Source organism: Stegodyphus dumicola, chromosome 7 (genome assembly GCF_044657685.1).
Source record: "Stegodyphus dumicola isolate Sdum_Otavi_A_Nest chromosome 7, ASM4465768v1".
Lineage (NCBI taxonomy): Eukaryota > Metazoa > Arthropoda > Arachnida > Araneae > Eresidae > Stegodyphus > Stegodyphus dumicola.
The window spans coordinates 194,383,173-194,401,692 of record NC_140774.1 but is presented as its reverse complement, the minus strand read 5'-3'; the positions used below and the strand labels follow the sequence as shown (position 1 = coordinate 194,401,692).

The following is an 18,520-nucleotide window of genomic DNA, read 5'->3' as shown; positions in this document are numbered from 1 at the left end:
CCTGTTTATGAAGCTCCCTTCTAATTGTTTTGGTACTCACAGGGTTCGGTAACACAACATTCATTTCAGCAGTAACTTTTGCAGCTGTGGTCTTCTTATTTTTCGTCACAATTGCCCTTAATGATCGTCTGTCACGATCACTCAGGACACACTTTCGTCCGCGCTGTGATTTAGCAGATGATGTTTTTCCGCTTTTCAAATATGTGGAATAAATCTTCGATACAGTACCTCTTGAAACACTAAACACCTCGGCTACCTTGCTTACGGAAGCACCTACCATACGTGCTCCTACAATTTGCCCACGTTCGAAGTCTGTTAACTCTGACATAATGCAATGACAACCTCACATAACAGTACTCCGACAACAACTGAACTGTTTAGCACATTTACGAAGTTGTATAGGTGGCGTCAGTAGTCAAAAACGCCAGCGCCACCTACATATTTCATTAGAATCAATCTTTCTTTTCAGTCTTTTCTCCCCCCCTCCTCTCATCAAAAATTCCATTCAAAAATCTCATCTCTGTATTTCAAGCCCACCAGCGGCCGAGCGGTAAAGTCGCTGAACACTGGTAGTTCAGTCCGAGGTTCGAATCCCGCGAACGGGCTGGCTGCATGGGCGTTTTCGTGGTTTTCCCCATGTGTAACGTGTATACGAGCCAGTTTCCCTTAGAAAGTCCTCCACGAAGGCATCCCTCCCCTTAGGCAGATAGCCCTCGAGGCTTTGCCATAATCACACACACACACATCTCTGTATTTCATTCTTGCATGATTCATATCGGACTGAAAACGCTTTGAAATTTCTCGTCAGGGACATGAATCATATTTTTGAAAACAAGAAATAAAAACATTTCCAAGAGTTAATCTCCGAAGGACACTTATTTACATTTTCGCTTTGTATCTGGGTTAATTATCTACAAAGCCGACATCTACAAAGCATTTAGTAAACTGGGGTTCTCTGATTACTTAGTAGGAATACCATTTCTTCTTTATTTAATGACTAGCAGCTACGCCATCAGCCTTCGTCTGGCTTTTAAATCTACCGGAAAAATGCCTGAAGGGAACGCCAAATGTTAAATTTAAAAACTTCATTAAAAAACCCACAAATTAAAAAAAAAAAAATACATATAACAAAATTACAATGAAATAAGCAATATCGCTCAATACAAATATTAATTATCCGAATAAATAAATTAATCAACTTCCCGTGTCCTTCTCTCAACAAACGTCCAGTATCAAACACAAACATTAAATTTAAAAATTGCACAGAATGATCGCCCTCATTTTTCCGAGTGGCAACAGTGTTGAATTTTAATAGTCAGCAGTCCAGTATACAATTGAATGTAAAACTGTTGCCAAAACCACATTTCTAAAAAGAATGAAACTACTCAAAATGATGCGATAAAATTGAAACGATAAAATTAAAAAAAAAAAAAAAAAAAAAAAAAAAAAAAAAAAAAAAAAACTGATTCGAATTTAAAAAAAAAAACCGCTTCGAGGTGCACTGGCTCTTGTCTAGATGCACCGATATGCCAAATTCCGTAGCCCTGAGCTTACGCCAGCCACGAACAAAAGACACACAAACTCTTTCTTTTATTCATATGTAGGGATATTACTTTTGTAATCTCTTTTCGTATCGCTTTCAAAATTCTAAATCTGTTATCTTTTTCATGTTTCGTTACTATTTCGTGATCATGTAACATCCCACTCCATGTAAACTAGCGTCGCTCCTCCCACTAAATTTCAATTTCCTAACATTCAGTTTTGAGAATGTCCGCCCCTTTACAAAATCGACCGCCGCCAGATGGCGGCACGTGCAAGGACTTTGTATCGCTCTTCAGTTTTCGTTTTAGCCTCTTCTGATTTTTCCTGCTACAGGACCTAACTGATTTTCCTTCAAAGCTATGTTCCTTCGGGATATCTCTCATGCTACTGGGAAGTACTGCCGCAGTGCAGTAGAAACCCAGTGTATTACAACTAAGTATCGAAATGAAAATTGGGTTGATCTTTACATTATGGTAACTTGGCGTTTTTTTGGCGAAAATTTGGCGACCAACTCTCCTACAGCAACCCTCTATTTTTTTTTCCCGCCGCCATTTTGTCTTCACGAAGTAAAGACACTTTCTTTTCTTTTAATCTACTGAACACTTCTTCCAACAATCTACTAGCCGAATTACACTTATGCTAGAAATTTTATCTAACAAAACTGCTTAATCATGACAAATATTCACTGCAAAATTGGGAAAAAGTGCACAATACCATACTCCTTATGCGTTTTTCAAAATAACACATACACATAAAATATGTACACGCCGACTTATTTTTACTTAAAAAAACATCCCAGAATTGCACAAAATTGGCATTGCGCACACTCTTCACTATATCCATGTACACTGCTTTTTTCTCATAAATTAGAAAAATTTCACGAAAATACATGACAATTTTCTCAATCTTTAAACCCGGTAAAAGGAACATATATGAAATTACCTGATAGCGAAAAAGTATTTACCCTTTCCAAATATGAACATTTCCACATATAAAATAAATAAAATATCCAAAAACTTTTACATCTAAATCATCTATTACATTATACACGTCACCAACGAATTCACACCGCAAGCATTACAAATACTTAGTATCAAATATTTAAATTATTTCCATGCACGTTTACTTCAACTAAAAGGTATACCAAATTCCTACAAACATAAAATTCACAAAATAACTGTCATTTAATTAAAATATCACTAAACCATGTACACGTCGACTTATTTTTACTTAAAAAAACATCTCAGAATTGCACAAAAATGGCATTGCGAACACTCTTCACTATATCCACGTACACTGCTTTTTTCTCATAAATTAGAAAAATTTCACGAAAATACATGACAGTTTTCTCAATCTTTAAACCCGGTAAAAAGAACATATATGAAATTACCTGATCGCGAAAAAGTATTTACCCTTTCCAAATATGAACATTTCCACATATAAAATAAATAAAATATCCAAAAACTTTTACCTCTAAATCATCTATTATATTATAAACGTCACCAACGAATTCATACCGCAACCATTACAAATACTTAGTGTCAGATATTTAAATTATTTCCATGCACGTTTACTTCAACTAAAAGGTATACCAAATTCCTACAAACATAAAATTCACAAAATAACTATCATTTAATTAAAATATAATTAAATTAAAAAACACTACTTAAAATATAAATGAGCACATACATTAAATTAATAAAAATTACCTTACAATCCTAATTACTTTAAACTAAATCATTGCTAATAACAATTTTCCCAATAATACCAAATTCCTTTACTTCCACCTTACATTTAGAACAACAATGCATAAAAATAATATCCTCAAATAATTAAAAATACTAACTTACCTAATCTTCTTCAGAATCTTGATTACGTGTCCGATAAACTTTTCTCCATCTGTTTCAGGATCTTTAAAATCATACTTATATTTCACAGCAAGGTACCAGGTAAAAGAAATAATAAAGCATCTTTATTTCTATCTCGTACAACCTTAAAAAAACATTTATTACTACCTTTTTCAATACCACTAAATACCCATTTCGAATTCACTTTAGTTAGGGCCATGGGATCCAAAAATTCACGAACACTGTTTCACACCACACAGAATAAAGCCAAAAGCAAAATTTCCAGATTTTTTTCCGATTTCCCCCCTTTTCCGATTAAAGAACCGTAATTCGTCCATTAATATCACATGACATATCCCATGATCTCTCATTTCCCTCACACAAAATAATGCGTAATCGGAACTGAGTACTGCTCACATTATTACCAAAGTCCCAGGTAGTAACCTTTATCGCCTCCAAAATGCCGCCAAACTACTAGTTACCATATTGTAAAGATCAACCCATTAATTTTTCAAATAACATTTGCACTTTTGAGGAATGATCGTCTTTTAAATTCTAGCCTTATCATAACTTTTTTTTTCATATTTTGCCTAAAGAGCATATGTAATTCTATAGAATGCCTAGGTATTATATACAATACCAAGGGAAAGTATGTAATAATTCTCAAATTTCATACTTAAAAACCTCCGGCATTCTATACAATGCCTAGACATTCTATAGAATGCCGGCGTTCCATACTTTGCCGGTAATATAAATATGAATCTCGTGATAAACCTAGGTGCCAGCAAACTTTTAAATGACTTTTGTTGATTTTGCTATGGTGCTCAAACTCAGACGACCGAATGCCTATGGAAGGGATGGCGAACCATTTTCGATTAGTGTGCCAGTTAAATTACGGTTTATTATTTTCAGGTGTCCTGTGTGCCACTTGTTATGTTTCTTTTCGAAAATCATCCTTAAAGCCCCCGCATTGATTTCAGTAACCAGTAATGATTTCTATAATAATATGACTTCATATAATCCTTTAAAGAACCAGAAGTTTCAAACTTGCGAACTCTTTCTCACATTGACGAGGAGCATCGAATCTGCATAAAAATATTTAAGTTTCAAAATTATTCTTTATGCTTTTATTCATTTTATGCACTTGGCACAGTGGGAGAACTACTGTTCTAATTTAAAGGTTTTACGTAATATTTATTTAAAAATTAAGTTTTCGAGTGGTACAGAAGCCTTTTATCTTGTCACGTTTTCAGATTGTTATATTTAGAAAGTCAAATTGTCCGAATTAATAAAGGAGAAGGTAACCGAGTAACAGAGTGGATATGTTACCGTGAAAGACCGAAATTGGAGAATGTCGACTTTCACCGGAGAATGTCAACATTCACCAAATACGTCGGTGAAAGATCGAATATTTCTTTACGTTCTTGTACATTCGGACTCTCACCGGTGTATGTCGACAATCACAGATATGCTCTGGTGTAGGTCGAAAAGAGAGGAATATATGTACACGCTGTCATTCCAAAAGGAAGTGTTCCACAAATAAATGCAGTTGTAAAAGCAAGGGCCTCTTGTGCAATTCAAAGTGTCATAATAGTTTAAGTTGCTGCAATAAATAAGATTTGAATCACAAAATTTGGTAAGTTTATAACTTCTATTATTTTCCTTTCTCTTTTTGAATGTACTGTGTGCTTTAAGTTCTTATGTTCTTAAGTTCTTATTCTGAGTCTCAAGTGCGTTTTTTCGCGAAGGAATTACAGAGAAGGAAATATAATATTCTTATATGTTCAACATTCACCATTAGTACATGGTGAATGTCGACACTCACCGGTGTAAGTCAGAAATAAGAGCATTTGGAAAATATTTCGGACATTCACCAAGCGACTATGTGAATGTTGATATTCACCGGTGAAAGTCAACATTCTCCAGATTTCGGTGTTTCACCGTAAACAGATATATACAGATATTTATATACTTTTGGTGCGGTCGTTTGCAACCAAAATATGATATATACATCTACATGTTATAGCAGTCCCATTTTGAAAATGTCAACGTTCCGAGGCTACTTGTTTTTTTAGTTACACGGGATAATTATATACGCACGTACAGGAAAATCTCACGAAAAATCTCTTCTGAATGTATTTTAAATCATTTCTGCAACACATTTTGGGAAAAAGAGTCTTTTGTTCGAGCCATGGAAATTTTAGTTGAAATATGACAACCGAAAATTTTCGCGATTACAATACTTCTTTTACTTCGTACAAGGAAGTAAAAAACCTATGGCATTCATTATCTTTTCTTCATCTGCATACTAAGTAGGAGAATTTTGTTTTTTGCCTGCAATTTTTGGTGTTTTATCCATGCGTGTTTTGGTGTTTTTTTCCATGCGTCTTTTTGTGATTTTTGCATGCGTTTTTTGGTTTTTTTTCCATGCATTTTTTGGTGTTCTTTGCATGCGTTGTTTGGTGTTTTTTGCATGCGTTTTTTGGTGTATTTTTCTTGCGTTTTTTCGTGTATTTTTTCATGCATTTTCTAGGATTTTTTCCATGCAATTTTTGTGTTTTTTCCACGCGTTTTTTGTGATTTTTGCATGCTTTTTTTGGTGTGTTTTGCATGCACGTTTTGGTGTTTTCTGCATGCGCTTTTCGTGATTTTTCCACGCGTGTTTTGGTGTATTTTACATGCATTTTTTGGTGTTTTTCCATGCGTTTTTTTTGGTGTATTTTTCATACGTTTTTTGGTGTTTTTTCCATGCGTTCTTTTGGGATTTTTCCATGCGTTTTTTGGTGTTTTATAATGACAGTTTTTTAAAGTTAGGCCAACAAAAAAAAAAAAAAAAACTTAGTTTGGCGTAGGTTTGAATATATATGTCATTTTTTTTTTCTGCAGCTAAAGAACAGGAACTTACGTTTGGCTGCCCTTGCCACAGAAATTATACTAATATAAACGGCGCAACGCGCACGCATCATATATACTTTAAAAGTAGGTGATTATTTTATACTGGTAGCTGATTACATAATTGAAGACTAGTACCTTGCAATTTATCATAACTTAAAATATTCGTATTTTTCCATAAAAATTATATTTTAGGACCTTTCTACTGGGTTACCTCTCACCCAATCACGGTGTCTTCAGAGCACACGTGACAAGTGATCACACCCCTATCCTCACTTCCTTGCCTGTTTCCCAGGACACATCACCAACATTCATCTACTTGAAGTATTATAATGGCGTATTAAATTTAGGACGGAAAGACTACAAAAAACTTCAGGTGTTTCAAAATAAAGTTCTTATAATTATCACAGGTGCCCCGTATTTTATCAGAAACAGAAGCCTACACTCGGATTTAAAAATAGATCCAATCAAAGATTTCACTATACGGGTTAATGGAAGATTTTATGAGCGAAATGTAAGAAATAACCCAGCAAATTTCGCAAAAATCTTGGAGTAAGGTATTTTAGAGGAAGATAGATTTTTTTAAGCCCTACTCTCACTTGCATTGCACTGAACAATCAGGATGACTAATGGAAAGCAGAATTGCATAGCGCTTTTACCACTCAGTTTGATATTGTGTCTTTGCAATGAATTCTGGGAGAACAGCTGCATCGACAACGACCAGTCTCTAGACCGCGGTCTTCAATTTGTAGAAGCAAAGCGCTACAGTGTGTTTTTTTCTCCCGGTGGTCAGGTACTTTTCTCTTTTGGAGAATATTCTTTACGGTTGTATTACAAGTCAGGCGCTAATGGGACTCTTTCAATAACTGGCAAGAGTAGGGATCACTGTCACTTGCTGCAGGCCAGTATACCGATCAAGCAACTGAGCATCAATTTAGGATGCTAGAACACAGCTTGCAGTATAACAAGCTAGTGACGGCTTATTGGCGGAACTAGGATTTGGTAGCTTCTAATGAAGCTTCCACGACGCCGGTGTCCAAGAGACTGAAATTGCTTTTCACTCGGTTGCCCTTATTTCCATCGCCAAGTGTGCAATGCTTCTGTGCAAGGAGGGAGCTGCTCATCGTTAATAAAAGAATTCAACTGTTTAGTGTCGTTATTTGCAGTCAACATGGAATTATCCCTACAGAAGAGTGATGACCCGGATGTGATTGGTAGCGTGGGAAGCTACGAAGCAAGAAAGTGGGTAAGTAGCTAACTCTTTATTTCCTTTGCAAGTAGATAAGTTAGTTCCTTTGCAAGTTTATTTCCTTTGCATTAGACTGAAATTAGTTGTAACTTGAGGAACATTTTCTTTAAAGTCTCTTGCTTAGACTGTTTGATTGCTGAAAGAAAACGACAGATTGGAATGAAAAACATTTTGCTATGGTTTTTCATCCTAATAGCAGTTGCTATGGTTCTATGATTTTGGATTCCAGAAGCATTCAATAGCATTTGTTTTCTGGGTAAAATCCTAGTATACGGTACAGCCTTGGCGCAGTTTTAAAAATTATCGCCAACACTAAAAATTACCAAAAGAACATCTATGTATATATAGTGATAGTACACTATACACTATATACATAGTATATACTATGTATAACTATATATATTCTTTGAATACCCGTTTACTACTTATCGTATATGTCCCGTTTTTACTACTCATCATAAAAGTCGATAAAAGTCGCCAAATCCCGTGTGCACCGGATACTAGGATTAAACCTGTTTGGTGCTTTATTCTATTTCATTCCAATAGAATTGCAGACCACCAGCGGCCGAGCGGTAAAGTCTCTGAACACTGGTAGTTCGATCTGAGGTTAGAAGCCCGCGAACTGGCTGCCTGCATGGGCATTTTGGTGGTTTCCTCAATGTCTAACATGTATTATGCTTATGATAGAACTTTTATGGAACAAAAGTGCTTAATCATGACGAAGATTAGGTGCGAAATTGGGAGAAAGTTCAGAATCACAAACTGCTTGTCGCATTTTTAAGAATTGCACGTACACGGTATCCATGTACACGTCGACCTATTTTCACTTAAAAAAAATCCCAGAATTGCACAAAAATAGGATTGTGCACACTCTTGACTTTATCTATGTACACGTCGACCTATTTTCACTTAAAAAAGTCAAAGAAAATTGACAAAAATCCAATTCTTCTTACTCTTGTAAAAAGCTCCAAACAAATAAGTGGGCGATTCTGCACTTTAGCAGCGAAATTGTTTCTAAGTGCTTATTAGCTAAAATCACGATCGGAATTTTCCGGAAAATGTCACATGACATGTCTCATGATCTCTCCTTTCTCTGAGGCAAAATAATCTGTGATTCGACCTGTATACTTCTCAGATTATTGCTAAAGTCATAGCTAGTAGTAACCTTTTTCGCGTTACACCAAAATGTCGCCAAACTACCTGTTACCATATTCTAAAGATTAGCCAAATGTTGTTTTCCCAGTTCGATGTTTGGCTTTTTCCACACATATTGTCGTCCATCACTCCCGAAAATCTTAAACTTCGATTCGCGGGAGAAAATAACTATGTTCCAAAACTCGTCTGATAAATTAACATGAGATTTTGCAAAATCCAATCTCTTTTTTAATTTTTAATCTCTATTTTTCTAATTTAAAGGTTTTTTTTCTATCTGCCCTTCCATAATAGCTTCCTTCATGTAAAACATTCCGTATAGTCTCTACCCTTAAAGTTGTAGTAGCTTTTAGTGTATAGACTATAAAGCTGTAGTACACTAAAGACTAAAGGACTATAGACTAAAAGCTGTAGTACACTAAAGGCTGAATTTGAATTTATTTACTTGGTTGACAATTTTTTGATGCAAGTGAAGATTTTTGTAACTATTAGTTTCATGTTTGTGACCTTGCACTTTTTGTTAGTCCAAAACGGCAATTTACCCTGAAGGACTATTAATTTCGTTTTGGCATTTTGCGTAGAAAACTATAAACTGCGAATCACTTTTCAAATTGTTGACACCAAATATTATCGCCCTGTATTATATTTAAAGAAATTAAACAAGGAAGAATCTGCATGAATGTATGTACGTTTCTCGCATTGTGATAAAACGACGATACCTAGAGCCATCAAATATTGGATAACGTAACGTTTCCATCCGAAAGCCCAAATTTGCAATTTGTTTTATTATATATTTCATATTTTGTAAAACTTTAAGGAATTTTTGAGTGAAAACTCAACGATTTCAAAGCGAGCCATGGCAACACTGTACGGAAAAAAAAAAAAAAAAAAAAAAAAAAAAAAAAAATCTGAAATGTTTCAGATTTTAAATTACGTCCAAAGGGGCATTTTTTAACATTTTGTGTGTTACCTTTCTTTATTAAATATCATGTTCCTCGCACTTAAACCATAAGATCCAGTGCAACAGCAATATCGCAAAATAGTTTTAAAACGAGCATATCTTTAGAATTTCCGATACAGAGACTCACGCGCTGGAGATAAAAATGTTTTTTCTGCACAACGTTGCCATTGCTCGCTTTGAAATCCTTGAGTTTGTTAATCAAAAATTCGTCAAAGTTTTAAAAAATAGGAAATCGATCATAAAACAAATTTCAAATTTCAAATTTGGTCTTCCACATGCTCATATTCGTTGGAGGATTACGTTATTCAAAATTCGATGACTCTATGTACCGTTGTTTTATCACAATACGAGAAATATACATACATTTATGCAGATTTTTCATTATTTAATTTCTTCAAATATAATGCAGGACTCTAACATTTTGTGGCAACAGTTTGAAAAGTGAACCGACATTTATGAGTCCGACGCAAAATGCCAAAACGAAACTAATAGTCCTTCGGGACTCAAGTCCCTTTTTACTAAAAAAAAAAAAAAAAAAAAAAAAAATTATCTCCAGCGGCAAGAGACTGTGTATCTGAAACTTTTAAGATACGCTCATTTTAAAACTGTTTTGCGATATTGCTGTTGAACTGAATTTTATGGTTTGAATGCCTAGAACATGATATTTAATAAATTAAGGTAACACACAAAACGTTAAAAAAGCGCCCCTTTGGGCGTAATTCAAAATCTGAAACCCTTCAGTTTTTATTTTTTAGTTTATTTTAAATTTATGTATTAGTTTGTAGTAATTTATGCTTGCGTTGAATTTAGCGTCAATTTCGTTTGGCGATGTTAAGCTTTACATCGCCGTTTTTTTTTTTTTTTTGTTGTTGCAATTAGTAATTGCGAAATGAAACGGCGATCTGAGGTTTGACATCGCAAATCAAAAGAGTTTGGCGCTAACGTACCCCGCTTATGAAAGATTAGCCAATAATTGTCTAACTTATATTCACATTTATACGTATACATTACATTTAAATAAATACAAAATCGTTGTGTTAAGTTTAACAAAACAACTTTGCTCACAGTATCTGAAGAGAATTATTTAATCTTTCAAAAGAGGACCTAAGGAGAAAGACTTTTTATCCGAAATTACTTTGACGTTTTATACGATTATAAATTACTAAAATGCTAAGCGAGCTTTGTTTTTTTTACAAATTATCAATGTATTCTCGTTTATTTATTATTATTGTTAGATCATTTAGTAATTTTACATCGTCATTTCTGTGTTCTAGTTAAAAATAATTCGTATTTGATTTATTATCCCTATCATCATTTTCGTAATCGGCCTCAAAATTAATTTTCTTTAAATTTAATTCGTGTAGTTCTTCAAAGCACTCTGCATTATTTTTCTTTTCTTGGTATAGTATTGGATTGCAACAGTTTCTTTTGCGGCAATCCAAGCAAGCGATTTTTCATGTTATCTTTCTTCACAATCACTGCACAGAAAATGTTCGCTGCAAATTCTTGCATTCTTCACATTAATAGAATCCTGTCCTCAACACGTATCCATTTTTTTTTTTTTTTTTTTTAGTCCAAAGGGATTTGAATCCCGAAGGACTATTAGTTTCGTTTTGGCATTTTGCGTCGGACTCATAAATGTCGGTTCACTTTTCAAACTGTTGCCACAAAATGTTAGAGTCCTGCATTATATTTGAAGAAATTAAATAATGAAAAATCTGCATAAATGTATGTATATTTCTCGTATTGTGATAAAACAACGGTACATAGAGTCATCGAATTTTGAATAACGTAATCCTCCAACGAATATGAGCATGTGGAAGACCAAATTTGAAATTTGAAATTTGTTTTATGATCGATTTCCTATTTTTTAAAACTTTGACGAATTTTTGATTAACAAACTCAAGGATTTCAAAGCGAGCAATGGCAACGTTGTGCAGAAAAAACATTTTTATCTCCAGCGCGTGAGTCTCTGTATCGGAAATTCTAAAGATATGCTCGTTTTAAAACTATTTTGCGATATTGCTGTTGCACTGGATCTTATGGTTTAAGTGCGAGGAACATGATATTTAATAAAGAAAGGTAACACACAAAATGTTAAAAAACGCCCCTTTGGAAGTAATTTAAAATCTGAAATATTTCAGATTTCTTTTTTTTTTTTTTTTTTTTTTTTTTTTTTTTTTTTGCCAAAAGTAACTTGTGCTTTGGAAAACTATTTAATATAATATCACTATCTTTCTCATTTCCATGAATTCTATGACACATTACTACAACACAAAAAGACATATTACATAAACAATACTTTACAACAGTGGTCCCAGACTTACACTGCACACTGCCCAATAGACAATTTAAAAATAGCTGACGGGCAGCAATTACTACTACAGGGGAAAAAAAATCTGAAAGCTTTCAGATTTTACATTACGCTCAAAGGAGCATTTTTTAATGTTTTGTGTGTTACCTTTTTTATTAAATAACATATTCTCAGTTAAACCATAAAATTCAGTTCAACAGCAACATCGCAAAATAATTTTAAAATGAGCATATCTTTAGAATTTCCGATACACAGTCTCGCGCGCTGGAGATAAAAATGGTTTTTTTTTTTCGTACACTCTAGCTTCGAAATTGTTGAGTTTCTTAATCAAAAACTCATAAATGCTTTACAAAACATGAAATAGATAATAAAACAAATTCCAAATTTACTCTTCCAAATGCTCATATTCGGATGGAGACTTAGTTATTCAAAAATTGATGGCAAAAATTGAGGTACCGTTGTTTTATGACAGTGCGAGAAGCATACATATGGTCATGCAGATTGTTCATTATTTAAATTCTTTAAATATGATGCAGGGCGATAATATTTGGTGGGAACAGTCTGAAAACTGAACCGATATTTAAAGTGACGCTAAATGCCAAAACGAAATTAATAGCTCTTCTGAGTTGATTGAATGATTTTGTTGATTAAATTTTGATAGGAAATTTGCAAAAACATCCGAATAAAAATAAGTCAAAGAAAAATATCAAATTTATATTTTATATTTGAAACTTAGCAGAGCAGTGAATTAATGCTTTCTGCTCTTTTAGTATTCTTGCCGAGTGGGCCAAAAGGAAACTTTTAATTTTGAGCACAATCTGTCTTCTTGCATGTTTTCCTATATTTCAGTTTTTAATGAACACATTTTGAGTTTTTATATATTTTTGTCTTGCCGCGAAATGAGAACTGAATTAATTCAATGATAGATATATCTGTAATGAAATAAGTTTAAATGAAATACAGGAAAAAATGCGTATAATTTAATATTCCGGTTAATCTTTAAATTATGGTAACTTGGCGATTTTTTGGCGCACATTTGGCGACCAACCCTGCTGCAGCAACCTGCTAGTTTTGCTTTGGACGCCATTTTGTTTTCACGAAGTAAAGGCATTTTTTTTTTTTTTTAACTCAACATTTTCCCTTACAATCTGCTAGCCGAATTACTCTTATACTAGAACTTTTATGGAACAAAAATGCTTAATCATGACTTAGATTAGGTGCGAAATTGGGAGAAAGTGCAGAATCGCCCACTGCTTGCCGCGTTTTTAAGAACTGCACATACACGGTATCATCCATGTACACGTCAACCTATTTTCACTTAAAAAAACATCCCAGAATTGCACAAAAATGGCATTGCGCACACTCTTGTATTTATCCATGTACACTGCTAAAATCCTAGCTAGTAACCTTTATCGCCTTACCAAAATGTCACCAAACTACCTGTTACCATATTCCAAAGATTAGTCAATATTCCAGTATACAAGGAAGTCATATTATGTATACACCAGCTTTTTTGTATTAAAAGTGCGGGTTATACTCCGGAATATACGGTATACCGCGAAGTAGATTACAATAACTGAAATAAACGTATCATAATACAAGTGGTACAAGAATGGTACACAAATAGTACCAGAGAAAGGTCTTGCTTGATTTCATTTATAGAAAAGCGTTTAAGAAATTTTTTCGTATTGTGACGCAAAGAAAAAAATACATTATGTTATTGAAAACTTCCATTTGCAAAATAACATGCTGAAGGACATACTGGATGAAGCAAAGCTCGAAAAGAATCAACGTGCTCACAGCCAAGGTTAATTAATATATTGTTTTCTTCTTCACTTCGTTATAATATAGGTGTGTTGTATCATCTCTTAATTGTTTTTGTTCATGTTTAATGCATAGCGTAGGGAAATAACTGAAGTCCTTCAGGCAGTATAGTCTAATTTCTTTGTTTGGTTCAATAGACTAATAGCAAGCTACGGAACTCTTCTACATTCGCAATAACTTCCTAATTTAGGCTAATTTTAACCCTGGAATGAATGCGCAGTTAGACAAAAAAAGTAAAGAACAATGTTTTGAAATCTCAAGGAGACGTCTTCAACAACGGTAAGAACACATATAACACAAAGTATTGCCATTTCTTCTGCTTCAAGGACACTCTGTAAATCCATGCGAAATCTATTGAGAATGTTGGCCTCGGTCCACCAGTTTTTGTCAGCGAAAGGAACCATTTCAAATGTGTATTATCATCGCTGGCTGTAAGTACATTGTAGTTTGGTTTGGTTTTGTTAGATTACGGCGAAGCACTCCAGGGCTATCTGCCTTAAGGGAGGGATGCCTTCGTGGAGGACTTTCTAAGGGAAACTGGCTCCTATACACGTTACACATGGGGAAAACCACGAAAACGCCCATGCAGCCAGCCCGTTCGCGGGATTCGAACCTCGGACCGAACTACCAGTGTTCAGCGACGTTACCGCTCGGCCGCTGGTGAGCCGTAAGTACGTTTTAATTAGCTAATATTTAGGAATATATTTTGGAATAATAAACAGTGTTCAAGGATTTTAGCGCCTACACGTTGGTTCGGTTACATACCTAAAGGAAGAACTTGACGAAGTCCGTCTTATAGTAACATAAATCCAAGTTCTAAAAAACCACTAATTAATATACGTATTCACGTAATAGAAATACAAAAGAAAAAAATAGTCGGAAAGTTTTCAGAATTTATATTACGCTCAAAAAGGCCTTTTTTTTTTAAAATTTGTGTGTGTTACCTTTTTACTTCCTTGTACGAAGTAACAAGGAAGTATTGTAATCGCGAAAAGTTTCAGGCAGCATATTTCAACGAAAATATCCATTTTCACCGCTTTCGAATGCAATTTAACGATGTTTTTGCGTGATATCTGTACGTAAGAACAGAATAAAAGACTCTTTTCCTCCAAAAAAATTAGAAAATTGCTTTAAAATGAATTCTGAAGAGAATTTTCCGTGGCGTCTGTACAAACGTATGTACGTAGGTACGTACGTATCTCGATAACTCAAAAACGAGTAGCCTCAGAACGTTGAAATTTTGTATATAGGACTGCAATAACATGTACACGTGCACCTCGTATTTTGGTTGCAATCGGTCGCACCAAACGTATGTGAATATATTTATATATATATCTACTCTGTTACCCGGCTCAGTTTCTTTACTCTTATATGTTTGTAAATTGTACATTTTTTGCTTTAAAAATGATTGATTTATGTTGTTCTTATCTTCCAGTTAAGGTTTTGATGTCTTTAGTAAATCTATACGCAATATTTTTAGAATTATCAACAATTTTAAAGTTGTTTAAGTGCCGCTAAGCCTGATATTTTTTTTTGATGGCGGCCATTGCTTGTTTACATTTGAAACAGCAGACTAGTGGATTTGTTGCCAATCTAGAGAAACTTAGCTTCGCAACAACAAAGATAACGCCTTCTTTTATTATTGCGAATTAAATCCTGCTTAATCCTTTCTGAAATTTTTTCAAGGAAATATGTGTTTAAGATGTACTTCATAATTTTTAATACATACATTTTGAGTTTTTATGTATTTTTGGCTTGTCGCGAAGTCAGAACTGAATTAATTGAATGAGAAATACTCAAGCGTTTCTTTTTTGCTTTGTTTGCTTAATTTCTTTCATACATCGTTCTAGCTTTATTATAGTATTTGAATAGAACATGTTGCAACGATTAGATAATTCTTTAAATGATATAAATTTTGTGCATTGTGAATTATAATATGAACGAAATATAATACTGTTTAGTGAATCTAGCGCCAGAGAGTCGCTATGGTATGGTAAACAAATAGCGTGAATTTTAAAGAATGCATTTATTCTATTGTGGTTTATGTGTTGTCAGTGAAGTAGATTTAATTCAATCCAATAAGTTTAAATGAAATGCAAGAGAAAATGCGTATAATTTAATATTGCGTACAAGGAAGTCATGTGGTGTACACATCAGATTTTTTAATTAAATATCACGTTTTTAATACTTAAACCATAAAATTCAATTCATCGGCAATATCACAAAATTATTTAAAAAGAGCATATCTTTAGAATTTTTGATACACAGTCTCGCACGCTGGATATATATATGTTTATATTTTTCCGTACAGTGTTGCCATGGCTCGCTTTGAAATCGTTGAGATTCTTAAATCAAAAACTCTTAAATGCTTTACAAAATATGAAATAGATAAGAAAACAAATTCCAAATTCGGGTGGAGACGTACGTTATTCAAAATTGGATGTCTTTAGGTGCCGTTGTTTTATCACAATGTGAGAAAGAACGTACATTTATGCAGATTTTTCATTATTTAATTTCTTTAAATATAATACAGGTCTGTATATTTGGTGGCAACAATTTGAAAAGTTAAACGCCGTTTATAGTGAAAGGCCACAAAATTCTCTTCTGTGCGAACGTCCTTTGGCTTTTATGAGATATTTTTTTTAAAGAAAAAAAGATTTGTGTCTAATCTTTCGAAATACATTTGTTGAATGCTAAATTTCCTTAAATTTTAATTCGCGTCCTTCTGTCCATTCTAGTTCGTAGATGCGGAATATATTAGATGTTTAGGAATGCACTATAGTTGAGTTATCTTAATACTTTACCGTATCTGAAATGCGACTGATTAAAAAGTGATTCGTTCTCAGCAGGTTTCTTTGTATGGCTGACTGAAAAATACTGTCATCTCTCAAACATATAGATATTTTTTTATTAAAGAAACACAATAACTTCCACATGCACCACATAGTATCACATGGGGCTTACAGAAGTAGGTATAAAACACAATACAAAATAAACAGAAGAAAAAAACTGAAATAAAATTAAGGATGATTACAAAGTTTTACAATGAATTGACAGAAGGTGTTAAAGGCACTTCTCTCGGAAATAAATTGGTAAAATTCTTTTCTAACAAAAAGGAAACACAGATGTGTTCTGTTGCTCAACACTGTTGGTCCGAAAATCACACTTTCAATTTTTCTGCGGCCAAAATTATTCAAAAAACGTCTTCCATTGGAGAATTGGATATGCGTACACATACACACATTGGTTATAACGGATTTTTTTAAAGCATAGGTGGATATATCATTGGCTAGCGCGTTTCGCAGCTACACCAAAAGTCCTGGGTTCGATTCCCAGGCAGAGCATAGTTGATTCAGCCTTTTATTCCTTGAGTGGGTCGATAAAATGAGTACCAAGTTCGCTTGGGGACTAAACACCAGGGGTCCTGCGACAAGCTGTCCACTTAATATTGGCATATGCTCATACACACCGAGGCCTACGGTCTAGAAAGCAGATACCGGGGCATTGAGTCTAGAGGCATTTCTAATTCAAAAAAATCTTTCTGTTCTAGTTAACGATCCTAATTCCAATCCATCTTTGCCTTCGGCCTTTAAAGAAATTGTTTTAGTTCTGGTTTCATCAACAGATGGCGCCACTTGCTGATTCTTGTCCAGGCTTTCTTATCTTATCTAATCATTATTTCCTATCTTGTTCATTTTCAGTTTTAGTCCTGTGAAATTTTGAAAATATAACGCTGATTTTTGTTGTTTGACTTCTGAATTAGTATCTGTTAAAATAACTTTTGAAATTTCCATGGCCAGTAAGAAATTGGGTTAATTTATGGTTTGTAAAGAAGTGATGACATGACAATCTCATTTTGATAGAAGGGAAAAAAATCTCTTAATTAAGCTCCCTTTATTTGAATTAATGAATTCGTGGTTCCACGACTCCACAATATTTTCATACAAGACCTTCTTATAAAAGGAATATTAGGGATATTGACAAAAGTGTCAATTTCCCGCTTAGTCGCAGTCTTAGCTAGGAAATCGGCTCGATCGTTTCCAACAACACCTGTATGACCACGAACAAATGAAAATGCAACTGAAATATTTTTATCTTTTAGGTTTTTCAGTTCTTTTTGAATCTCGATAATGATATTATTAGAAGAAGAAATACATTTTAAGATCTCCAAGGAGGAAAGGGAATCAGTACAAATGAGATAGTCTGAAACAGCACTATTTTGTTCAGAGAAACATTTGATGGCGAAGTTTAAGCACAAAAGTTCAGCTATAAAAACGGTACATTCATATTGATAAATAGCTATAAAAGTTGTACAAACGTAGAGATATTTAGATTGTTTATTCAAGCGACTAAACATTAATTATAGCTCTCTGTCTGAGGAGAGTCTGTATGCCTTCGTGGAGAACTTCCTATGAAAAACGAGTTCGCGTTTACGCACTGGGAGCAAACCAGGAAAACGCTGGTGCAGCCAATTCTTTCCTGGATACTCATGGTTTGGTTTGATTTATTTAATTATGAAAAAGCACTCGAGGACTATCAGGCTCGAGGGTGGCTTCATGAAGGACTTTTTAAGGAAAACTGCCTTGTATACACTTTTTCATGGGTAAAACTACGAAAACATGAATGCAGCCACACTCTTATTCTGGAATTGAACTCAAGTCGGAATTAGCTGTGTTTCATCGATTTTGCCGCTCTGCGATGGTGGACCTACCAGTAGCCAATTATTTAAATTAATTAAA

The 18,520-nt window shown here is 34.1% G+C and overlaps 1 protein-coding gene across 1 annotated transcript in view; it reads left to right on the top strand.

Moving 5' to 3' along the window:
• The first annotated feature begins 6,988 nt into the window (after positions 1-6,988).
• Positions 6,989-18,520, top strand: part of LOC118204990 (A disintegrin and metalloproteinase with thrombospondin motifs adt-1-like) — a 191,311-nt gene continuing 179,779 nt past the window's right edge. The window contains exon 1 of the mRNA XM_085819796.1: positions 6,989-7,527. Coding sequence (XP_085675922.1) covers positions 7,453-7,527 — 75 coding nt within the window. The 5' untranslated portion in view covers positions 6,989-7,452. The remainder of the gene's footprint in view (positions 7,528-18,520) is intronic.